Raw genomic sequence first — 27,520 nt, forward strand, 5'->3', positions numbered from 1 at the left:
ATGCCTGAAATAATGTATTTTTGTGGGGCTTACTAGAAAGATACGCTTTTTTAAAGCTTGCAAAACACAAAAAATATATATTTTTTTAACCCAAAATGACAGTAATGTTCTTGGACTCCTGAGATAATGCGGGGAAAAAAAACACATTAAAAATGTATTAAAACATAGCTCCTAAACCAAACCTGCAAAATGTCTAAAAATGCCTGGAATAATGTATCTTTTTGAGTTGTACGAGAAGAAATATATTTTGGAAGGTTTGCAAAGACACAAATTAGTTGTATAACTGTCATACTAAATATGAATGTTGTATAAAAATAACTCCAAAACCAAACATGCAATATGTTTAAAACGCCTGTGAAGATGTATCTATGTGAGTTTTACTAGAATCCGGTGTTTTTGTTAGGTTTGCAAATATAAAAAATAGGTTTTACTGAATATGACAGTATAACTGTGTGGAGATCTCGCTGATCCGGGTTCGTTGGACCACCAAAGACGGACATGACAGCCTCGTTCATGGTTAAGAACAATGATTTATGTTTCAATCGTCTCTCGTTCGGCTTTTCAGCCATCAGGTTGTCTCTCGGTTGTGCTCCACTCCAACACAACAACCCCCTCTCTCCCCTTCCCGACTGCTGCCTTTAACAGAACGACAAACACTCTCAGCTGTGTCATCTACGCACCTGCCGCTGATCTCGAAGCTGGTCCTGGCACACCCTTCTTTGCTGCAGGTCCGCAGGCCACGCCCCCTCACAAAATGTCACACTCAATTTGACAGTTATTTAAACATAACTCCTAAACCAAACAAACAAAATAGCTAATAATTCCTGAAATAATGTATCTTTGTGGGGTTTACTTGAAAGACATGCTTTTTTCAAGGCTTGCAAACACAAAAAGTATTTTTTTAACCTAATTTGATGATACATTTTATTTATTTTAGTGGAAATTAGACTTCAGTTTTGAAGCACCAAATATTCCTGCACTAATTCTTTGTACATTGAGTTTTTACAGAGAGTTTTTCAACACTGAATTTTAACACAGAATATTAACGCGGGGAATTTATATAAAAAAATATTTTTTTTGCTCACAAACTTAGGTAAGTTGACATTTTCATTAAATAAAAATGTGTGAGCAAAATGTTTGTTTAAAATAGTTTATTTTTAATTCAATATGATAAAAAAAAGGTGCTTTGTTGCTTCAAAACCCACTTCCAGTCATCCATCCATTCCTTCATCCATCCATTTTCTACTGCTTGTCCCTTTCGGGGCTTGCGAGGGGGAGCTGGAGCCTATCCCAGCAGCATTCAGGCAGGAACACTTCCAGTCAATTAAATGAAGTGATGAAATAAATGGAATAAAAAATAAATATTCAGCATAATTTCATGAAAAAAATCCACTTGACAAAAACAAAACGTTCCACTAAAGAGTGAAACAAAGAGCACGCGTGAGATGTTTGCGCCTCCTTCTTGTCTTCAGTCTGCGAGATGTTTCTGCAAACAGAGACAACTTTTATTTAATTCCGGGTGATGAAAACTGAGTGCGTGTCTGACCTTCATGTGATGATGGATCCAGTCTAAGAAGAAGGTGACGTTGCTGTAAAGTTCTCCTCTGCTGGACTCGCCGCAGCCTGCTGACCAGACGTGGTCTCCCAGCAGCCACCACACTCCCCCCCTCTGCCACACCAGCGGACCCCCGCTGTCGCTCTGAAAAACACATCCATGTTCTTCCCCGTTCTCTGACTGCACACTGACCACTACTAAAGTGTCCAAAATGTCTAAAGTGTCCACACTTGCATAGCAACACACACATACACTAAATATGTTCTTGTTTCACGTCATTTATTTTGGCCCGCCACATCATTTATTTTGGCCCGCCACATCATTTATTTTAGCCCGCCACATCATTTATTTTGGCCCGCCACATCATTTATTTTGGCCCGCCACATCATTTATTTGACCCGCCACATCATTAAACCTTGCCCGCCACGTCATTTGATTGACCAAACACATCATTTCATTTGGCCCACCACAATATCTACCTGGGCCGGAACATAATAGTATTTGGTCCGCCACATTATTTTATGTGGCCCGCCTCGCCTTTTCATTTCGCCCACCACATCATTTTATCTGGCATGCCAAATACTTTTATCTGGCCAGCCACGTAATTTCATTTGGAACACCACTTCATTTTATTTGGCCCGCCACGCCATTTTATTAGACCTGCCACATCATTTTATCTAGTGCGCCACATTATTTAACTGGCCCGCCACATAATTTCATCTGGCCTTCCACATTGTTTTATTTGGCCCGGCAATTCATTTTATTTGGCCCGCTACGCCATTTTATTTCGTCCGCCAACTTTATTTTATCCGGCACGCAACATCATTTATCTGGCCCACCACAGAATTTAACTAGCCCGCCATATCAATTACCTGGCCCGCCACATCATTTACATGGCTCGCCACGTCATTTTATCTTGCCAACCACATAATTTATCAAGCCCGCCACATCATTTTATCTGGCCACCAACGTAATTTAACTTGCCCGCCACATAATTTTTGGCCCGCCACGCCATTTTATTTGGCCCGCCACGTCATTTTATTTGGCCCGCCACATCCTTCATCTGGCCCGCAAAATAATTTACCTGGCCCGACACTTCAATTTATCTGGCTCGCCACATAATTTAACTGGCCCGCCACATCATTTACGTCACCAGGCCAAATCATTTTATTTGGCCCGCCACATCATTTTATTTGGCCCCCCACGGCATTTTATTTGGCTCGGCCAAATCATTTTATTTGGCCCGCCACATCATTTTATTTGGCCCGCCACATCATTTACGTCACCAGGCCAAATCATTTTATTTGGCCCGCCACATCATTTTATTTGGCCCCCCACGGCATTTTATTTGGCTCGGCCAAATCATTTTATTTGGCCCGCCACATCATTTTATTTGGCCCGCCACGTCATTTTATTTGGCCCGCCATGCCGTTTTACTTGGCCCTCCACATTATTTGTCTGACCCGCCATTTCATTTATCTGGCCTGCCCCATTATTTATCTGGCCCGCCACATCATTTAACTTGCTTGCCCCATAATATATATATATATATATATATATATATATATATATAGTAATAAAGACATAAATTATTCTCCATCCATGAGTCTTCAGTTTTGAAGATACACATTTTGTATACATTTTATACACATATATATATATATATATATATATATATATATATATATATATATATATATATATATATATATATATATATATACATATAACTGTATATATATATATACTAATGTATACATTTTGTACATATATATATTTATATACATTTTGTGAGTATATATACAAATATATACATACAAAATGTATAGAAAATATATACAAAATCTAAGTGAGTCTTCAGTTTTGAAGACTCACATTTTGTATGTGTATATATATATACATACAAAATGTATATATATTTTGTATATATTTTATGTACATTTTGTATATATACTGTATACATACACATATATATAAATACACACACATATATATATTTATATATATATATATATACGCAAATATATCTATATGTACATATAAATAATATAATATATATACTAATGTATACATTTTGTATATATATATATATATATATATATATACATACATATGTATATATATATAATGTATACAACATGTGAGTGTTCAAAACTGAAGACTCAGATGGAAAATAATTTATGTCTTCTTTACTATATATATATGTATATATATATATATATATATATATATAAAGACAAATTGTACATGACTTTATTTATATAGTAATAACGACATAAATTATTCTCCATCTGAGTCTTGTTTTTTGAAGCAACACGTTTTTTAAATTAAATTAAATCCTTACAAAATACATTTTTAGACAAACACACTTTGAGTTTGTATTTCATGAAATTGTCAGCATCATTTATTCCATAAATTGAGTGTAAAAATACAAATCTGCTTAAAAAGACACAAAAGAGCGTCTGTGTGTGTTTTTTTTTAATCCAAATAAATCATTTCTGTCCGCTCCTTCATTTTAATTGAGACTGACGAAAGACTCGAAAAAAGTTTTTCTCCTTCAGCGTTTTTTGCGTAAAACCAAAGTGTCCATCGTTCTTGGTTGAAGTTGCGGGCCCTGCGCAAGGCATCATGGGAGATGTAGTTCCGTGCCATTGAGCATTATTTCCAGCATTGCTATATTTATTTTTTTACTTTTTCTTTGCAATATTTACACCTTGGCATCTCTCCAAAAAGAGGTTTAAACATATCCAAAGTGTAAAATAAAGATGTAAATTTTTGCCGTTTCCACTTCTGTGGCGGTGTTGTTCGAGTCTATTTGTGTTGTTAAAAAAAAGTATGGCAACATTAATATCTTACCCGGCACATTTGTGACGCCGGCTCTGCTTGTGCGCCACAAAACACGTCCTCCGATATGGTTCCTAGGTGAGGGGCGGACGTGTTGCACGCTTGGGGTCCCTCAAGAAACACCCGGGCCTGCAGCAGGTACCACCCGTCTGGACAGGTGCCATGATGTCAGCGCTGATGCAGGTGTGTGCAGCTCGTCCAACAACTCACCTGTGTCAAGTCCGGCCCCCATCACTGCAAATATTGCAATTATATTATATTACTATTTCTACTTCTTCTTAAACCAAATAAAATACAATACAAACTTCTCCCATTCCTTTTAGCTGCTAGTTTTTCTTTGTCCAACTATTTTACTTTTTTCACGTTATAAATGTTTTATTAGACAAGGTGGAGTTGCTAAGAATAATAACACGTTAATAACATAATGATAACACGTTAATAACATAACATGAAAAATATAACACATTAATAACATAACTTTGAAATGTTACTAGAATAAAAACTAACACATTCATAAAACAAATACAAAATGTTATCAAAATAAAAACTATAATACAATAACATAATGATAACACGATAACATAACTATAATAATGTTAACATAAAAATAACACACATTAGTAACATAACTATATAATGTTATTAAAATAAAAACTAGCACATTCTTAAAACATAAGTACAAAATGTTATTAAAATAAAAACTATAACACAACAATAACACGATAATAACATAACTACAAAACATTAACAAAAAATAACACAGTAACATAACTATGAAATGTTATTAAAATAACACATTAGTAACATAAGTACAAAATGTCATTAAAGTAAAAACGATACCACAATAACACAACAATAACACGTTAATAACATAACAAAACATTTAACACATTTGTAACATAACTATAAAATGTTACTAAAAATTAAAAACTAACATTCGTAAAACATAATTACAAAATGTTATTGAAATAAAAAACTATAACACAACTATAACACGTTAAAAACATAACTATGAAACGTTAACATGAAAAATATAACACATCAGTAACATAACTATAAAATGTTATTTAAATAAAAACTAACACATAAGTAACATAATTACAAAATGTTATTAAAGTAAACAACTATAAAACAATAACACAACCATAACACATTAGTAACAAATATAAAATGTTAACATAAAAAAATAGCACATTAGCAACATAATTATAAAATGTTATTAAAATAAAAGCTAACAAATTAGTAACATCATTACAAAATGTTATTAAAATAAAAACTACACCACAATAACATAACAATAACATGTTAATAACATAACATAACAATTATAACACATTTGTAACATAACTATACAATGCTATTAAAATCAAAGCTAACACATTAGTAACATAATTACAAAATGTTATTAAAGTAAAAAACTATAACATAATAATACAACTGTAACATGTTAATAACATAACTATAAAACGTTAACACAAAAAATAACATTAGTAACATAACTATAAAATGTTATTAAAATAAAACTAACACGTTAGTAACATCATTACAAAATGTTATTAAGATAAAAACTACACCACAATAACATAACAATAACACGTTAATAACATAACATAACAATTCTAACACATTTGTAACATAACTATACAATGTTATTAAAATTAAAGCTAACACATTAGTAACATAATTACAAAATGTTATTAAAGTACAAACTATACCAAAATAACATAATGACAACACGTTAATATCATAACTATAAAACGTTAACATAAAAATATAACACATTATTAACATAACTATAAAATGTTATTAAAATAAAAACTAACATGTTCATAAAACATAATTACAAAATGTTATTAAAGGAAAAACTATACCACAATAACATAACGATAACACGTTAATAACATAACTATAAAAAACGTTAACATTAAAAATAACACATTAGTATCATAACTCAATAATGATATTAAAATAAAAACTAACACGTTCATAAAACATAATTGCAAAATGTTATTAAAGTAAAAACTATACCACAATAACATGACGATAACACGTTAAAAACATAACTATAAAACGTTAACATAAAAAATATAACACATTAGTAACATAACTATATAATGATATTAAAATAAAAACTAACACATTCGTAAAACATATTACGAAATGTTATTATAATAAAAACTCTAACACAATAACACAACTATAACACGTTAAAAACATAACTATAAAACGTTAAAAAAAAACATTAGTAACATAACTATAAAATGTTATTGAAATAAAAACTAACACATTAGTACCATAATTACAAAATGTTATTAAAGTAAAAATTGTACCACATTAACATAACGATAACACATTAATAACATAACTATAACACGTTAATAACATAACAAAAAATATAACACATTAGTAACATAACTATAAAATCTTACTAAAATAAGAACTCACACATTTGTAAAAAATGATTACATTTTATTAAAATAAAAACTATAACACAAAAACATAACTATTACACGTTAATAAACATAACTATAAAAGGTTAACACAAAAAAATAACATAATAGTTATTTTTTATACCCAATCATCGGTACATATACAAAAACTATAGCACGTTAATAACACAACAACTATAAAATGTGAACATAAAAACAATTACACAATAATAACATACATTCTCAACACAAACATAAAAGACATAAAATGTTCACAAAAAACTATATAATGTTAACGTGAAAACAATAATACATTCATAAAATATTAAAATATGACACTTTAACATAAAAACTATAACATTTTCATAAGATCAAAACTATAAAAGTTTTGCAGTATAAAAAGTGTTATTTACTGTAATATTTTTTACGAAAAGTGGGCGGGGCAACGTTAAACAGGTGTACTCACCTGCGTGTCCTGGACCTCCGTATCCTGTAGTCCACGCCGTTAGAGGGAGGGACAAGTTCAGACCAACATTTGGGAGGCAAACTGGACCAACATGACCGGAGGCTACACACACAATAACGATATTATTTATAAAAATAAGTATAACATCAATAAATTGATCATTTTTTTAGTTATTGTTCCTACTTAAAAGGTGCCATATGTAATAATCTTGCCAGAAATTGTATGGTCAAAACTCTGTAGTCCCCCCCATCCCCAGTTTTGAGATGTTAGACTTCCTGTGCTTTTAATTTGGCAATCCAGTCTAAGACGTCATTTCCTGTGTCGCGATTCTGCGTAATACGGGTGATTGTGTAAACAGCATTGTGTGCGTTCCTGACTAAAATGTAAGTATACGTCGAATATAGCACCGTTTTTAACGCTGAAATGCCTATAATGTGATAAATGTTGCCTTTACCGAGTGTTTGTTCGGAACAATGTTTCTGCTTACACAGTTGTTACCCTATCCTACCACTAGAGGGCGCCAAAGACCACGTTCAAATCGACAGTGCTTATTCTAATGGACTGCTTTAATAGTCCATGTACATTTGTTTGTATATTTGTTTTATAGCACACTCTAGAGCAGGGGTCACCAACCTTTTTGAAACCAAGAGCTACTTCTTGGGTACTGATTAATGCGAGGGGCTAGCAGTTTGATACACACTTAAATAAATTGCCAGAAATAGCCAATTTGCTCAATTTACCTTTAATAAATAAATCTATATATATGGATAAAAAATGGGTATTTCTGTCTGTCATTCCGTTGTACATTTTTTTCCTCTTAAGGAAGGTTTTTTGTAGGGGGAATAAATGATGAAAAAAACACTTAATTTAACGGTTTAAAAGAGGAGAAAACAGGAAAAAAATGAAAATTAAATTATGAAACATAGTTTATCTTCGATTTCGACTCTTTAAAATTCAAAATTCAACTGAAATAAAAGAAGAGAAAAACTAGCTAATTCGAATCTTTTTGAAAAAAAATAAAGAAAAAAATTATGGGACATCATTAGTAATCTTTCTTGATTAAGATTAATTTTTAGAATTTTGATGACATGTTTCAAATAGGTTAAAATCCAATCTGCACTTTCTTAGAATATATAACAAATTGGACCAAGCTATATTTCTAAAAAAGACGAATCATTATTTCTTCTAGATTTTCCAGAACAAAAATTTTAAAAGAAATTCAAAAGACTTTGAAATAAGATTTAAATTTGAGTCTAAAGATGTTTTAGATCTGCCAGAATATTTTTGGGGGAATTTTAATCATAATAAGTTTGAAGAAATATTTCACAAAAATTCTTCGTCGAAAATACAGAAGTTAAAATGAAGAATTGAATTAAAATGTATTTATTATTCTTTACAATAATACAAATACTTGAACATTGATTTAAATTGTCAGGAAAGAAGAGGAAGGAATTAAAAAGGTAAGACGGTATATGTGTATTTTTTCTCTAAAATTGTCTTTCTGAAAATTATAAGAAGCAAAGTAAAAAAATAAATGAAATTATTTAAACAAGTGAAGACCAAGTCTTTAAAATATTTTCTAGGATTTTCAAATTCTATTTGAGTTTTGTCTCTCTTAGAATTAAAAATGTCAAGCAAAGCGAGACCAGCTTGCTAGTAAATAAATACAATTTAAAAATAGAGGCAGCTCACTGGTAAGTGCTGTTATTCGAGCTATTTTTAGAACAGATCAGCGGGCGACTCATCTGGTCTTTACGGGTGACCTGGTGCCCGTGGGCACCGCGTTGGTGACCCCTGGTGTAGAGTATATTATATTATTTATAACATTATACATATCCTGTTATATTATTGCAAAACTGTGAACCCACACCAAACGAGAATGACAGACACATTTTGGGAGAACATCTGCACCGTAACACAACATTAACTCAACAGAACAAATACCCTGAAGCCCTTGCGGCACTAACTCTTCCGGGACGCTACAATAAACACCACCCGCTAACCCCAAAAACAGCCTTTGTAGTGGACAATTGCTGCTATATCCTCCTGGGAACCAACGTCCTCAGTAGTGGACATTTGCTGCTATATGCTCCTGAGAACAAATGTCCTCTGTAGTGGACACGTGCTGTCATATTCTCATAACAACTAACGTCCTCTGTAGTAGACATTTGCCGCTATATCCTCCTGAGAACAAATGTCCTCTGTAGTGGACATCTGCTGCCATATTCTTTAAGAACTAGCGTCCTCTGTAGTGGACATTTGCTGCTATATCCTCCTGAGAACAAATGTCCTCTCTAGTGGACACAAGCTGCCATATTCTCATAAGAACTGACGTCTTCTGTAGTGAAAATTTGCTGCTATATCCTCCTGGGAACCAACGTCCTTTGTAGTGGACATTTGCTGTTATATCCTCCTGGGAACAAACGTCCTCTGTAGTGGACATGCCCTGCCATATTCTCATAAGAACTAACGTCCTTTGTAGTAGACTTTTGCTCTTATATGTTCCTGACAACCAACGTCCTCTGTAGTGGACATCTGCTGCTATATCCTCCAGGGAACCAACGTCCTCTCTAGTGGACATTTGCTGCAATTTCCTCCTGGGAACTAATGTCCTCTGTAGTGGACATTTGCTGCTATATCTTCCTGGGAACCAACGTCCTCTGCCCTGGACATATGCTGCTATGTCCTCTGTCGTGTACATTTCCTGCTATATCCTCATAAGAACTAATGTCTTTTGTGGTGGACATTTGCTGTTGTATCCTCCTGAAAACAGACGTCCTCTGTAGTGGACATTTGCTGCTATATCCTCCTGGGAACTAATGGCCTCTGTAGTCGACATGTGTAGCTATGTCCTCTGTAGTGGACATGTGCTGCTCTGTCCTCTGTATTTGACACGTGCTGCTATGTCCTCTGTATTGGACATTTCCTGCTATATCCTCATAAGAACTAATGTCTTTTGTAGTGGACATTTGCTACTATATCCTCCTGACAACCAACGTCCTCAGTATTTGACATTTGACGTTATATCCTCCTGAGAACAAATGTCCTCTGTAGTGGACACGTGCTGCCTTATTCTCATATTAACTAATGTCCTCTGTAGTGGACATTTTCCGCTATATCTTCCTGGGAACCAATGTCCTCTGGAGAGGACATTTGCTGCTATATCCTCCTGAGAACAAATGTCCTCTGTAGTGGACACGTGCTGCCTTATTCTCATATTAACTAATGTCCTCTGTAGTGGACATTTTCCGCTATATCTTCCTGGGAACCAATGTCCTCTGGAGAGGACATTTGCTGCTATATCCTCCTGGGAACTAATGTCCTCTGTAGTGGACATTTGCTGCTATGTCCTCTGTAGTGGACATTTCCTGCTATATCCTTTAACAGACTAATGTCTTTTGTAGTGGACATATGCTACTATATCCTCCTGGGAACAGACATCCTCTGTAGTGGACATGTGCTGCTATGTCCTCTGTAGTGGACATTTGCTGCCTTGTCCTCTGTAGTGGACATTTCCTGCCATATCCTTTAAAGGACAAATGTCTTTTGTAGTGGACATTTCCTGCTATATCCTTTAAAGGACTAATGTATTTTGTAGTGGACATATGCTACTATATCCTCCTGGGAACGGACATCCTCTGTAGTGGACATGTGCTGCTATGTCCTCTGTAGTGGACATTTCCTGCTATATCCTTTAAAGGACTAATGTCTTTTGTTGTGGACATATGCTACTATCTCCTCCTGGGAACAGACATCCTCTGTAGTGGACGTGTGCGGCTATGTCCTCTGTAGTGGAAATTTCCTGCTATATCCTTTACAGGACTAATGTCTTTTGTAGTGGACATATGCTACAATATCCACCTGGGAACAAATGTCTTCTAAAGGACATTTGCTGCTATATCTTCCTGGGAACTAATATCCTCTGTTGTGGACATGTTCTGCTATGTCCTCTGTATTTGACACATGCTGCTATCTCCTCTGTATTGGACATTTCCTGCTATATCCTCATAAGAACTAATGTCTTTTGTAGTGGACATTTGCTACTATATCCTCCTGACAACCAACGTCCTCAGTATTTGACATTTGCCGTTATATCCTCCTGAGAACAAATGTCCTCTGTAGTGGACACGTGCTGCCTTATTCTCATACGAACTAATGTCCTCTGTAGTGGACATTTTCCGCTATATCTTCCTGAGAACCAATGTCCTCTGGAGAGGACATTTGCTGCTACATCCTCCTGGGAACTAATGTCCTCTGTAGTGGACATTTGCTGCTATGTCCTCTGTAGTGGACATTTCCTGCTATATCCTTTAAAAGACTAATGTATTTTGTAGTGGACATATGCTACTATATCCTCCTGGGAACAGACATCCTCTGTAGTGGACGTGTGCTGCTATGTCCTCTGTAGTTGACATTTGCTGCCTTGTCCTCTGTAGTGTACATTTCCTGCTATATCCTTTAAAGGACAAATGTCTTTTGTAGTGGACATTTCCTGCTATATCCTTTAAAGGACTAATGCCTTTTGTTGTGGACATATGCTACTATCTCCTCCTGGGAACAGACATCCTCTGTAGTGGACGTGTGCTGCTATGTCCTCTGTAGTGGACATTTCCTGCTATATCCTTTACAGGACTAATGTCTTTTGTAGTGGACATATGCTACAATATCCACGTGGGAACAAACGTCTTCTAAAGGACATTTGCTGCTATATCCTCCTGGGAACTAACGTCCTCTGTTGTGGACATGTGCTGCTATGCCCTCTGTAGTGGACATTTTCTACTACGTCCTCTGTAGTGGAAATTTGATACTATATCCTCATAAGAACTAATGTCCTTTGTAGTGGACATTTGCTACTATATCCTCCTGGGAACCAATGTCTTCAGTCGTGGACATGTGCTGCTATGTCCTCTGTAGTGGACATTTCCTGCTGTATCCTCAAGGGAACTAATGTCCTCTGTAATGGACATTTGCTGCTACATCCTTTTGGGAACTAATGTCCTCTGTAGTGGACATTTGCTGCTATATCCTTTTGGGAACTAATGTCCTCTGTAGTGGACATTTGCTGCTATATCCTCCTGGGAACTAACGTCCTCTGTTATGAACATGTGCTGCTACGTCTTTTGTAGTAGAAATTTCCTGCTGTATCCTCACACGAACTACCGCTTTTGTAGTGGACATTTGCTACTATATCCTCCTGGGAACTAATGTCCTCTGTAGTGGACATGTGCTGCTATGTCCTCTGTAGTGGACATTTCCTGCTGTATCCTCAAGGGAACTAATGTCCTCTGTAGTGGACATTTGCTGCTATATCCTTTTGGGAACTAATGTCCTCTGTAGTGGACATTTGCTGCTATATCCTCCTGGGAACTAACGTCCTCTGTTATGAACATGTGCTGCTACGTCTTTTGTAGTGGACATTTCCTGCTGTATCCTCACAAGAACTACCGCTTTTGTGGTGGACATTTGCTGCTATATCCTCCTGGGAACTAATGTCCTCTGTAGTGGACATGTGCTGCTATGTCCTCTGTATTGGACATGTCCTGCTTTATCCTCATAAGAACTAATGTCTTTTGTAGTGGACATTTGCTGTTATATCCTCCTGGGAACCAACTTTCTCTGTAGTGGACATTTGCTGCTATGTCCCTCTGTAGTGGACATTTCCTGCTATATCCTTTAAAGGACAAATGTCCTCTGTAGTGGACATTTGCTGCTATGTCCTCTGTAGTGGACATTTCCTGCTATATCCTTTAAAGGACTAATGTCTTTTGTAGTGGACATATGCTACTATATCCTCCTGGGAACAGACATCCTCTGTAGTGGACATTTGCTGCCTTGTCCTCTGTAGTGGACATTTCCTGCTATATCCTTTAAAGGACAAATGTCTTTTGTAGTGGACATTTCCTGCTATATCCTTTAAAGGACTAATGTCTTTTGTTGTGGACATATGCTACTATCTCCTCCTGGGAACAGACATCCTCTGTAGTGGACGTGTGCGGCTATGTCCTCTGTAGTGGACATGTCCTGCTATATCCTTTACAGGACTAATGTCTTTTGTAGTGGACATATGCTACAATATCCACCTGGGAACAAATGTCTTCTAAAGGACATTTGCTGCTATATCCTCCTGGGAATTAACGTCCTCTGTTGTGGACATGTGCTGCTATGTCCTCTGTAGTGGACATTTTCTGCTATGTCCTCTGTAGTGGACATTTGCTGCTATATCCTCATAAGAACTAATGTCTTTTGTAGTGGACATTTGCTACTATATCCTCCTGGGAACCAACGTCCTCTGTCGTTGTCATGTGCTGCTATGTCCTCTGTAGTGGACATCTGCTGCTATGTCCTTTATAGTGGACATTTCCTGCTGTATCCTCAAGGGAACTAATGTCCTCTGTTGTGGACATTTGCTGCTATATCCTTTTGGGAACCAATGTCCTCTGTAGTGGACATTTGCTGCTATATCCTCCTGGGAACTAACGTCCTCTGTTATGGACATGTGCTGCTACGTCTTTTGTAGTGGACATTTCCTGCTGTATCATCACAAGAACTATCACTTTTGTGGTGGACATTTGCTGCTATATCCTCCTGGGAAAAAATGTCCTCTGTAGTGAACATGTAATGCTATGTCCTCTGTATTGGACATTTCCTGATTTATCGTCATAAGAACTAATGTCTTTTGTAGTGGACATTTGCTGTTATATCCTCCTGACAACCAACTTTCTCTGTAGTGGACATTTGCTGCTATGTCCTCTGTAGTGGACATGTCCTGCTATATCCTTTACAGGACTAATGTCTTTTGTAGTGGACATATGCTACAATATCCACCTGGGAACAAATGTCTTCTAAAGGACATTTGCTGCTATATCCTCCTGGGAATTAACGTCCTCTGTTGTGGACATGTGCTGCTATGTCCTCTGTAGTGGACATTTTCTGCTATGTCCTCTGTAGTGGACATTTGCTGCTATATCCTCATAAGAACTAATGTCTTTTGTAGTGGACATTTGCTACTATATCCTCCTGGGAACCAACGTCCTCTGTCGTTGTCATGTGCTGCTATGTCCTCTGTAGTGGACATCTGCTGCTATGTCCTTTATAGTGGACATTTCCTGCTGTATCCTCAAGGGAACTAATGTCCTCTGTTGTGGACATTTGCTGCTATATCCTTTTGGGAACCAATGTCCTCTGTAGTGGACATTTGCTGCTATATCCTCCTGGGAACTAACGTCCTCTGTTATGGACATGTGCTGCTACGTCTTTTGTAGTGGACATTTCCTGCTGTATCATCACAAGAACTATCACTTTTGTGGTGGACATTTGCTGCTATATCCTCCTGGGAAAAAATGTCCTCTGTAGTGAACATGTAATGCTATGTCCTCTGTATTGGACATTTCCTGATTTATCGTCATAAGAACTAATGTCTTTTGTAGTGGACATTTGCTGTTATATCCTCCTGACAACCAACTTTCTCTGTAGTGGACATTTGCTGCTATGTCCTCTGTAGTGGACATGTCCTGCTATATCCTTTACAGGACTAATGTCTTTTGTAGTGGACATATGCTACAATATCCACCTGGGAACAAATGTCTTCTAAAGGACATTTGCTGCTATATCCTCCTGGGAATTAACGTCCTCTGTTGTGGACATGTGCTGCTATGTCCTCTGTAGTGGACATTTTCTGCTATGTCCTCTGTAGTGGACATTTGCTGCTATATCCTAATAAGAACTAATGTCTTTTGTAGTGGACATTTGCTACTATATCCTCCTGGGAACCAACGTCCTCTGTCGTTGTCATGTGCTGCTATGTCCTCTGTAGTGGACATCTGCTGCTATGTCCTTTATAGTGGACATTTCCTGCTGTATCCTCAAGGGAACTAATGTCCTCTGTTGTGGACATTTGCTGCTATATCCTTTTGGGAACCAATGTCCTCTGTAGTGGACATTTGCTGCTATATCCTCCTGGGAACTAACGTCCTCTGTTATGGACATGTGCTGCTACGTCTTTTGTAGTGGACATTTCCTGCTGTATCATCACAAGAACTATCACTTTTGTGGTGGACATTTGCTGCTATATCCTCCTGGGAAAAAATGTCCTCTGTAGTGAACATGTAATGCTATGTCCTCTGTATTGGACATTTCCTGATTTATCGTCATAAGAACTAATGTCTTTTGTAGTGGACATTTGCTGTTATATCCTCCTGACAACCAACTTTCTCTGTAGTGGACATTTGCTGCTATGTCCTCTGTAGTGGACATGTCCTGCTATATCCTTTACAGGACTAATGTCTTTTGTAGTGGACATATGCTACAATATCCACCTGGGAACAAATGTCTTCTAAAGGACATTTGCTGCTATATCCTCCTGGGAATTAACGTCCTCTGTTGTGGACATGTGCTGCTATGTCCTCTGTAGTGGACATTTTCTGCTATGTCCTCTGTAGTGGACATTTGCTGCTATATCCTCATAAGAACTAATGTCTTTTGTAGTGGACATTTGCTACTATATCCTCCTGGGAACCAACGTCCTCTGTCGTTGTCATGTGCTGCTATGTCCTCTGTAGTGGACATCTGCTGCTATGTCCTTTATAGTGGACATTTCCTGCTGTATCCTCAAGGGAACTAATGTCCTCTGTTGTGGACATTTGCTGCTATATCCTTTTGGGAACCAATGTCCTCTGTAGTGGACATTTGCTGCTATATCCTCCTGGGAACTAACGTCCTCTGTTATGGACATGTGCTGCTACGTCTTTTGTAGTGGACATTTCCTGCTGTATCATCACAAGAACTATCACTTTTGTGGTGGACATTTGCTGCTATATCCTCCTGGGAAAAAATGTCCTCTGTAGTGAACATGTAATGCTATGTCCTCTGTATTGGACATTTCCTGATTTATCGTCATAAGAACTAATGTCTTTTGTAGTGGACATTTGCTGTTATATCCTCCTGACAACCAACTTTCTCTGTAGTGGACATTTGCTGCTATGTCCCTCTGTAGTGGACATTTCCTGCTATATCCCCCTGAGAATTAGCATCCTAAGTTGTGGAGATTTACAGCAAATGTCCACTACAGAGGACACAGTTTTTTAGGAAAAAGGCCAGGTTGAAGCATTCAGTCAAAGATCATGTATATACCGTATCCTTTAATCACAAATGTGTCAAATGTTTATTCCTCAGTGTCGGAGCAAGAAAGAGCTGGGTTAAGCAGAATCTGTATTCAGAAGTCACGTGAGCACCTGAGAAGTGGAGAGGTGAGCTGAGTCTCATCAAAGCGATGTCATTTCTCCGATTGTTGGCGTCAAAGTCTTCATGGACGACCAGCAGGCTGACGGAGGCGGCAGGCGTGAAGAAAAGGTCCTCGGGACGCAGCACGCCCGCGTACACGGACCAGTCTGCAGCGGTGGCGGTCCTAGGAGGAGACAGAGGTGAGGCGCACTTCCATCAGAGGAGCACCCAGCGCGTCTGTGAGGACTCACATGAGCGCACAGTGCGCCGCCGTGACGATCCACCAGGGGGATATGACGGCTCCTCCGCAGCGATGGGTGCCGGCCACCTGCAAACTCACCTGCCAGGGCCACGCCCCCAACGAGGCCTGCTGACTTCCAGAAAGCTGGCTGGAGTTGACTCCTGCACAAGCTGAGAAGGTGAAACACTTTCTGTTTGCCTTTATGTCAGATTTAATGTTGCATACTTCCTAGTTGACACATATTTATATATTTATTAAATGTATTCATTCATATATATTTATGTATATATAAATAAAATCACTGCGATGAGGTGGCGACTTGTCCATGGTGTACCCCGCCTTCCGCCCGATTGTAGCTGAGATAGGCGCCAGCGCCCCCCGCGACCCCAAAGGGAATAAGCGGTAAAAAATGGATGGATGGATAAATAAAATCAATCATATTGCCTTACTGCCCCCTTGTGTCTGTGCCGTCAACTCCCTCTGTACACATAACAATTTGATCGCTGAAATTGTCATGAAATATACTTTTAAAAAAACATAGTATACAGGAACATTAAATAATATAATTTCCAGAATATTACTAATTAATAAACTCCATCCATCCATTTTCTACCGCTCTTCCCGTTCGGGGTTGAATCATTTCAGTTTGATACATTTCAGTATTTTCTGTGCTAAATATTTAGAAATATATTATTTGATTTACTTTATGGAATACTGCTTCGCGAAGTATCTCCAGATATTTTCTAATCCATATAATTAAGTACATTTTGTAATAATAAGTAATAATAATAGTAATAGAAAAAGTAATAATAATAATAATAATAATAATAGTAATAATAACAATAGCAATAGTAACAGTAATAGCAATAATAATATTAGTATAAATAATAATATTAGCAATAGTAATAATAATAATAGAAATGATAACATTAGTTATAATAATGATATTAGTAATAATAATATTAGCAATAATAATTATAATAATAGTGATACTAATTAGTAATAATAAAAGCAACAATAATAGTAGTAATAGTAATGTTAGTAATACTAATAGTAATATTAGTAATTATAATAATAGTAAAAAACAATATTTATAATAATTAGTAATAATAATAACAATAACGATAATTATAATAATAGTAATAATAATAATTAGTAATAATAATCCAGGGTGTATTCGCGTTCCGCCCGAATGTAGCTGAGATAGGCTCCAGCACCCCCCCGCATCCCCAAAAGGGACAAGCGATAGAAAAATGGATGGATGGATGGATAATAATGTTAATAATACAAATAAAAATAGTAATGATAACAATAGCAGTAGTAACAATAATAGCAAAAAAATGATAATATTTGTATAAATAATAATATTAGCAATAATAATAATAGTAATAATAATAGCAATGATAATTTTAGTAATAATAATGAAAGTAGTAATAATAATGATATTAGTAATAATAACATTAGCAATAACAATAATACTTTTGATAACAATTAGTAATAATAATAATTGTAATAACCACATTTATAATAATAATTAGTATCAATAATGACAATAACGATAATAATAAGCAATAATAATAATAGTTACAATAATAATAATCCAGGGTGTACCCTGCGTTACGCCAGAATGTAGCTGAGATAGGCTCCAGCACCCCGCAGCCCCGAAAGGGACAGGCGGTAGAAAATGGATGGATGGATAATCATATATTATTAATAATTATAATAATGATAACAATAGCAGTAGTAAAAATAATAGCAATAATAATATCAGCATAAGTAATAATATTAGCAATAGTAATAATAATAGCAATGATAATTTTAGTAATAATAATGATACTAGTAATAATAATGATATTAGTGACAATAATATTTGCAATAATAATAATAGTGATACTAATTAGTAATAATAAAAATAGTAATATTAGTATTACTAATAATACGTAATTATAATAATAATAGTAATAACCATATTGATAATAATAATTAGTAATAATAATAACAATAACAATGATAATAAGTGATAATAATAATAATCCAGGGTGTACCCTGCCTTTCGCCCGAATGTAGCTGAGTGGTAGAAAATGGATGGATGAATAATAATAATAATAATAATAATAATAACAATAGCAGTAGTAACAATAATAGCCATAGCAATAATAATTTCAGCATAAGTAATACTATTATCAATAATAATAATAATAATAGCAGTGATAATTTTGGTAATAATAATGATACTAGTAATATAAATATTAGTAATAATAATGATATTAGTGATAATAATATTAGTGATAATAATTAGTAATAATAGTAAAATTAGTAATACTAATAATAAGCAATTATAATAATAATAACCATATTTATAATAATACTTAGTAATAATAATAACAATGATAATAAGTGATAGTAATAATAATAATAATCCAGGGTGTACCCTGCCTTTCGCCTGAATGTAGCTGAGATAGGCTCCAGCACCCCGCGCAACCCCGAAAGGGACAAGCGGTTGAAAATGGATGGATGAATAATAATAATAATAACAATAGCAGTAGTAACAATAATAGCAATAGCAATAATGATATCAGCATAAGTAATAATATTAGCAATAATAATAATAATAGCAATGATAATTTTAGTAATAATAATGATACTAGTAATAATAATGATACTGGTAATAATAATGATATTAGTGATAATAATATTAGCAATAATAATAATAATATTGATAAGAATTAGTAGTAATAATAATAGCAATATTAGTAATACTAATAATAAGTAATTATAATAATAATAGTAATAACCATATTGATAATAATAATTAAATGATAAATGGGTTGTACTTGTATAGCGCTTTTCTACCTTCAAGGTACTCAAAGCGCTTTGACACTACTTCCACATTTACCCATTCACACACACATTCACACACTGATGGAGGGAGCTGCCATGCAAGGCGCCAACCAGCACCCATCAGGAGCAAGGGTGAAGTGTCTTGCTCAGGACACAACGGACGTGACGAGGTTGGTACTAGGTGGGATTTGAACCAGGGCCCCTCGGGTTGCGCACGGCCACTCTCCCACTGCGCCACGCCGTCCATAACAATAACGATGATAATAAGTGATAATAATAATAATAATAATCCAGGGTGTACCCTGCCTTTTGCCCGAACGTAGCTGAGATAGGCTACAGCACTCCGCGCAACCCCGAAAGGAACAAGCGGTAGAAAAAGGATGGATGAATAATAATAATAATAATAAAAATAGCAGTAGTAACAATAATAACAATAGCAATAATAATATCAGCTTAAGTAATAATGTTAGCAATAATGATAATAATAATAGCAATGATAACTTTAGTAATAATAATGATACTAGTAATAATAATGATATTAGTAATAATAATGATATTAGTGATAATGATATTAGCAATAATAATAATAATAGTGATTATAATTAGTAATAATAATACTAATATTAGTAATATTACTAATAGGTAATTATTATAATAGTAATAACCATATTTATAATAATAATTAGTAATAATAATAACAATAACGATAATAATAAGTGATAATATTACTACTACTAATAATAATAATAATCCAGGGTGTACCCTGCCTTTTGCCCGAATGTAGCTGAGATAGGCTCCAGCACCCCGCGCAACCCCGAAAGGCACAAGCGGTAAGAAAATGGATGGCTGGACAATGATAATGATAGTAATAATAATAACAGTAGTAGTAATAATAATAATAAGTGGTGATAATAGTAATCAGTAATAATAATAATCATACAAATAGAAATATTACCTGTACATTGCAGCGTAACCACGGTGACACCAGGACACTGACTGCAGCAGCAAAGAAGAGCTGGTTAGTTAGCTGCTTAGTTAGCCAGCTAGTTAGTTGGATGTCACAAATTGCCCACCCGGGTGCCAGCTGTTGCACGAGGGGTGCATGTGGATCGGTCTGGGACGTGGCCACGAGGAGTCTTGGCTCAAACTGTTCTTCACTGGAACCTGCCAGAACCTGGGTGCTCCTATCAGAGACGCTGTAACCCATGTCCCGGCAGCCGGCTTTGGACAGCTCGGGCGTCCAACCCTGAGAACAAACGCTGCGCCACCGTTCCCGGTTGTAGACTTGGAGCAGGAACTTGGAACCATGGAGCCGAACTGAGCTCACAAAGAAAGCAAACACTATGGAACGTGCCGATCAGGAGGCAAGTCATCTTGGATCTTCTTACCGCAGCTTTCTTCATCCTGGCCGTGCGGACAGTCCTTTACTCCGTCACACCACTGCGACGTCCACACGCAGCCCCCGCCTGCAGGACACTGGACTCCGTGGATGCAGCGGGACGAAACTGAAAAGGACGACATGATGTCAACATTAATGACTGCTAGGAAGCAACTAACTCAGGGGAGCGGTTCAATAAAACCCAAAACTAAAAAACTCTGATTAGTGCCCGGGAGCAGGTGAGCATGCCGAACACTAATCAGAGGCAGGTGAAACTAATTCGCACCCATGGTAACCAAAACACAAACCCAGGGGTGCTCAAGACCGGAACTGAGGGAGTTCAAAACTAAACCGAACCTGATCAGGGCAACGGATCATAACACAATGTTTTTACTATTGGAGTTTAAATCCGAAACCCAAAAACCAGGGAAGTTGGCAAGTCGTGCAAATCGTCAAATAAAAACGGAATACAATGATTTGCAAATCCTTTTCAACCCATATTCAGTTGAATTTGCTACAAAGACAACATTTTTTGACGTTCAAACTGATAAACATTTTTTTTTTGTGCAAATAAATCATTAACTTTAGAATTTGACTCCAGCAACACGTGACAAAGAAGTTGGGAAAGGTGGCAGTAAATACAGAAAAAGTTGAGGAATGCTCATCAAACACTTATTTGGAACTTATTTGCGGGCGAATTGGGAGCAGGTGTGTGCCATGATTGGGTATAAAAACAGCTTCCCAAAAAATGCTCAGTCTTTCACAAGAAAGGATGGGGCGAGGTACACCCCTTTGTCCACAACTGCGTGAGCAAATAGTCAAACAGTTTAAGAACAACGTTTCTCAAAGTGCAATTGCAAGAAATTTAGGGATTTCAACATCTACGGTCCATAATATCATCAAAAGGTTCAGAGAATCTGGAGAAATCACTCCACGTAAGCAACATGGCCGGAAACCAACATTGAATGACCGTGAACTTCGATCCCTATCAAAAACCAACATCAATCTCTAAAGGATATCACCACATGGGCTCAGGAACACTTCAGAAAACCACTGTCACTAAATACAGTTGGTCGCTACATCTGTAAGTGCAAGTTAAAGCTCTACTATGCAAAGCAAAAGCCATTTATCAACAAAATCCAGAAACGCCGCCGGCTTCTCTGGGCCCGAGATCATCTAAGATGAACTGTTGCAAAGTGGAAAAGTGTTCTGTGGTCTGACGAGTCCACATTTCAATTTTTGGGGGGGAAATATTCAACATCGTGTAATCCGGACCAAAGGGGAAGCAAACCATCCAGACTGTTATCGACGCAAAGTCCAAAAGCCAGCATCTGTGATGGTATGGGGGTGCATTAGTGCCCAATGCATGGGTAACTTACACATCTGTGAAGGCACCATTAATGCTGAAAGGTACGTACAGGTTTTGGAGCAGCATATGTTGCAATCCGAGCAACGTTATCTCTAAAGGATATCACCACATGGGCTCAGGAACACTTCAGAAAACCACTGTCACTAAATACAGTTGGTCGCTACATCTGGAAGTGCAAGTTAAAGCTTTACTATGCAAAGTAAAAGCCATTTATCAACAACATCCAGAAACGCCGCCGGCTTCTCTGGGCCCGAGATCATCTAAGATGAACTGTTGCAAAGTGGAAAAGTGTTCTGTGGTCTGACGAGTCCACATTTCAATTTTTTGGGGGAAATATTCAACATCGGGGAAGCAAACCATCCAGACTGTTATCGACGCAAAGTCGAAAAGCCAGCATCTGTGATGGTATGGGGGTGCTTTAGTGCCCAAGGCATGGGTAACTTACACATCTGTGAAGGCACCATTAATGCTGAAAGGTACGTACAGGTTTTGGAGCAGCATATGTTGCCATCCGAGCAACGTTATCTCTAAAGGATATCACCACATGGGCTCAGGAACACTTCAGAAATCCACTGTCACTAAATACAGTTGGTCGCTACATCTGGAAGTGTAAGTTAAAACTCTACTATGCAAAGCAAACGCCTTTGATCAACAACACCCACAAACGCCGGCAGCTTCGCTGGGCCCGAGCTCATCTAAGATAAACTGATGCAAAGTGGAAAAGTGTTCTGTGGTCTGACGGGTCCACATTTCACGTTGTTTTTGGAAACTGTGGACAAAGAGGAAAAGAACCATCCGGAAAGTGTGATGGTATGGGGGTGCATTAGTACAGGTTTTGGAGTAGCATATGTTGCCATCCGAGCAACGTTATCATGGACGCCCCTGCTTATTTCAGCAAGTCAATGCCAAGCCACGTGTTACAACAGCGTGGCTTCATAGTACAGTTTGTAAATTAAGTATCAGCCAGAGGACTGATTATTGTCATGGAGTATTTGTCCTACAGTAGGAATAAAACGATTTATTCGGACGTGTACGCACAGTAGTAGGCCAAGAGGATTCCAACCAGCAGCAAGAAGATGAGCAGGCAGAAGCCAGCAGACAGCATCCTGGTGACACACCTCCGTTTGAAACCTAGCACACAAAAAACAAACCTTTCATTCTGAGAGCAAAGGTTAAAGTCATTTATTTCATTTAGATTATATTATATTATGTATTGAAACGCTTTAATTTTAGATTATGAAGATTTGTCCATCCCTTGTTGTGAATTAATCTGCACACTTTAAAAAAAATTATGTTATATAATTTATAAATCAAAAAATATATACATTTAGATCATGGAAACATTCTATATGGTTGATTATTCAATACATTTATCCATAGAGCAAAATAAATAATGATATCATATTTAGAGTGTCACAACATTGCTGTTTACAGCAGACGAACTGGCTTACGGTAGACAGAAACGTGACTGCTGTTGTTGTGTGTTGCTGCCACGCTGGGAGGATGTTAATGAGACTGCCTAACAATAAACCCACATAAGAAACCAAGAACTCGCCCTCGGTCATTCTACAGTTATAACGTCATTGGGCAGGCACTCTGTTTATATTGTGGGAAAGCGGACGTGAAAACAGGCTGTCGACACATCACTCGGGTTCGCATGGAGCTGGAGGGGGCGTGGCCTCCAGCTCCGCTTGAATTTCGGGAGATTTTCGGGAGAAAATTTGTCCCGAGAGGTTTTCGGGAGAGGCGCTGAATTTCGGGAGTCTCCCGGAAAATCCGGGAGGGTTGGCAAGTATGCATATTCCTCTTCATAAAGTTAATAGTTGGAATAAACCTTTGGGTCTGGGCGTGTTCTTGAGGTCAGGCGAAGGAATGGAGGTCAGATGGTGAACAAACTGAGGCTTCAGCTCAAAGTTCCCCGGAAGAGGTGTCTTTGCTGCGGCGGCGTGGCGCGAACGCTCGCCGGGATCCAAACTCTGTTGGTGGATTAATGCAAGTATGAGTTGACAACTCATTTATCTAAGAAAGTATCAGAGAGATGAAATAGTCTCTTTCAAGGGAGTCCTGCTGCAGACATTCCAAAGTGGCTTTTGTTTGTTTTAACAGTATAAACTGTTTGCTTGCCTAACAGAATTGCTATTTTTCAAAATAATTTTTTCTTCATAACACAATAAATATTTCAGCAGCAAAATAAAGCCGAAATAGTTCATGTTCTGTAATTTATTCATCGTAAAAAAAAAATCTAAATGATCAATCGATATTTTTTTTCAAAATGTTTTTTGAATCGTTAAGTGCAACAAAATAATTTTATCATGTGTAGGAAAATAAAAAATACATTAAAAAAATAGGACGGAAAAATGTTGACAAAATATTTTTTCATAACAAAATAAATATTTTTAGTAAGAAAATAAACGGAAAAAAAGTTTTTGTTGTATAACTTATCAAAATTCTAAATGGTTGATATGCTTTTCTAAAATAAATATTTTTGAAGCCCAGCAAAACTAATAATTATATCATTGATAGAAAATAGATCCAACTCAGTCCGCCTTTACTGTGTACTTCTTGTTTGGCCCCGTGTATAAACTGTTTGCCTAACAGAATTGCTATTTTTCAAAATTTTTGGTTTTCTAAAAAAATAAATATTTCAGCAACAAAATAAAGCCAAACTAGTTCAAGTTCTGTAATTTATTCATTGTAAAATAAATACATCTAAATGAGTAATCAATATTTTTTCAAAAACATTTTTTAATCGTTAAGTGCAACACAATAATTTTATCATGTATAGGAAAATACATTACAAAATTGAACAAAAAAAAGTTGAAAACATTTTTTTTCATGACAAAATAAATATTTTTAATAAGAAAATAAACGGAAAAAAGGTTTTTGTTGTATAATTTATCAAAATTCTAAATGATATTATTTTTCTAAAATAAATATTTTTGAAGCGCAGCAAAACTAATAATTATATCATTTATAGAAAATAGATCCAACTCAATCCACCTTTACTGTGTACTTCTTGTTTGGCCCCCAGTATAAACTGTTTGCCTAACACAATTGCTATTTTTCAAAATCATTTTTTTATAACAAAATAAATATTTTAGCAACAAAATAAAACCAAAATAGTTCATGTTCTGTAATGTATTCATCGTAAAAAAAAATCTAAATAATTAATCAATATTTTTTTTCAAATTTTTGGGGGAATCGTTAAGTGCAACAAAATAATTTTATCATGTATAGGCAAATAAAAAATACATTAAAAAATTGGACGAAAAAATGTTGACGAAATATTTTTTCATAACAAAATAAATATTTCTAGTATGAAAATAAACGGAAAAAAAAGTTTTTGTTGTATAAATGATCAAAATTCTAAATGGTTGAAATGCTTTACTAAAATAAATATTTTTGAAGCACAGCAAAACTAATAATTATATCATTTATAGAAAATAGATCCAACTCAGTCCGCCTTTACTGTGTACTTCTTGTTTGGCCCCCAGTATAAACTGTTTGCCTAACACAATTGCTATTTTTCAAAATATTTTTTTTTTTATAACAAAATAAATATTTTAGCAACAAAATAAAGCCGAAATAGTTCATGTTCTGTAATTTATTCATCGTGAAAAAAAAATCTAAATAATTAATCAACAAGGTGTTTTAAAAATGTACTGCGGGCGGGTTCAACGTCTTGCCCAATGACACGCGGGCAGTGACAGGTATAGCAACAGAGCCACTAAACATGTCAAAGTTGTGGGTTTTCATGCTTTTGAATTTAACTTCAAACTATTTTAATGTCTGACTGCAGATGGGTAATTATGCCAACGTGTGTGTAAACAACATTGTAAACATTTAACAGAAAATCCGGCTCATTAGGGATTCCCAGAGCTCCAAAAAAAGTCTGCGGGCTATAGAGTGTTTTCTATTCGGGCTCCAGTACTCTGGAATGCCCTCCCGGTAACAGTTCGAGATGCTATCTCAGTAGAAGCATTTAAGTCCCATCTTAAAACTCATTTGTATACTCTAACCTTTAAATAGACCCCCCTTTTTAGACCAGTTGATCTGCCGTTTCTTTTCTTTACTACTCTTTACTAAGTGTCATCATAACAGTAACAACGCTATAAACCTATTTTTCATTTCTGTAGTATTTCTAACCATCCTAATTGGAAGGTGAATAAAAACCAATTAAAGTGGACTCAATATTATTTTGTTTATTAAAAACTGCACTTAAGTGAAAGTTCTATTTTGTGTTCATCTGACCGCATGACATTCTCCTAATCCTCTGCTGTATCATCCATGTATCCATTTTGGTATAAACTCAACTCGTGGTGTTTGGAGGAAGAAGAATACTGAGTTGCATCCCAAGAACACCATACCTACTGTGAAGCACGGGGGTGGAAACATCATGCTTTGGGGCTGCTAAGGGGACAGGACGATTGATCCGTGTTAAGGAAAGAATGAATGGGGCCATGTATCGTGAGATTTTGAGCCAAAACCTCCTTCCATCAGTGAGAGCTTTGAATGGTTGACCAAATACTTATTTTCCACCATAATTTACAAATAAATTCTTTAAAATTCCGGCATTTTTTTTCACATTCTGTCTTTCACAGTTGAAGTGTACCTACGATGAAAATTACAGACCTCTGTCATCATTTTAAGTGGGAGAACTTGCACAATCGGTGGCTGACTAAATACTTTTTTGCCCCACTCTATGCGCACTAATTGCCGCACTTGGCACGATGATGTCATGTTGTCGATGGAAAAATGCATTTTTGGACTCGAGACCCCGAGAGCAACACGCGGTTGTCTTGTTGCCTTTCCGTTAAGAACAATAAACTAGTTTTTAGTATAAGTTTGCTGGCTTCAAGAAATGTCATGCCAAATGCTTATCATTACATAACATAACATATCGAGCAAAAAGGTCTCTTTTTATTTCTAAGTGCACTTGTTATTAGTGAGAATATACTTATTTTAAGGTATTTTGGGGTTCTAAATTTAGTTGTTTTGGAAAGTCTTGACAAGCTACATTTTCTTGTTCTAATGGCAGGTATTTTTTCTTAAATCAAATAAAATACCCCTTATTTTTTTATTTTTTTTTTCTTGTTTTTGAACACTGACTTTTTGCAGTGCAGGATGACATATTGAAGAGTGTAAAAGTGACTTACCAGACAGGTGCTCATGGTTCCT

The 27,520-nt window shown here is 36.2% G+C and overlaps 1 protein-coding gene and 1 long non-coding RNA gene across 2 annotated transcripts; one reads left to right on the plus strand and one right to left on the minus strand.

The window, feature by feature from the left end:
* Positions 1 to 642: 642 nt before the first annotated feature.
* Positions 643 to 27,520, minus strand: LOC133568156 (transmembrane protease serine 2-like). Its single transcript, XM_061919898.1, has 12 exons — positions 27,499 to 27,520; positions 24,177 to 24,318; positions 23,381 to 23,473; positions 20,984 to 21,100; positions 20,669 to 20,912; positions 20,551 to 20,591; positions 16,765 to 16,924; positions 16,525 to 16,697; positions 7,295 to 7,396; positions 4,412 to 4,633; positions 1,547 to 1,699; positions 643 to 1,486 (listed from the first exon to the last, which is right to left on the minus strand). Exons 1-10 carry the CDS (start codon positions 27,511 to 27,513, stop codon positions 4,512 to 4,514), a joined length of 1,209 nt encoding a protein of 402 aa, XP_061775882.1. The 5' UTR covers positions 27,514 to 27,520; the 3' UTR covers positions 643 to 1,486; positions 1,547 to 1,699; positions 4,412 to 4,511.
* Positions 7,624 to 16,927, plus strand: LOC133568159 (uncharacterized). The gene is made up of 3 exons (XR_009809542.1): positions 7,624 to 7,677; positions 16,466 to 16,539; positions 16,610 to 16,927. It is a non-coding gene; the product is annotated as an uncharacterized LOC133568159 (long non-coding RNA).

Source organism: Nerophis ophidion, linkage group LG14 (assembly GCF_033978795.1).
Source record: "Nerophis ophidion isolate RoL-2023_Sa linkage group LG14, RoL_Noph_v1.0, whole genome shotgun sequence".
NCBI classification, from domain to species: Eukaryota; Metazoa; Chordata; class Actinopteri; order Syngnathiformes; family Syngnathidae; genus Nerophis; species Nerophis ophidion.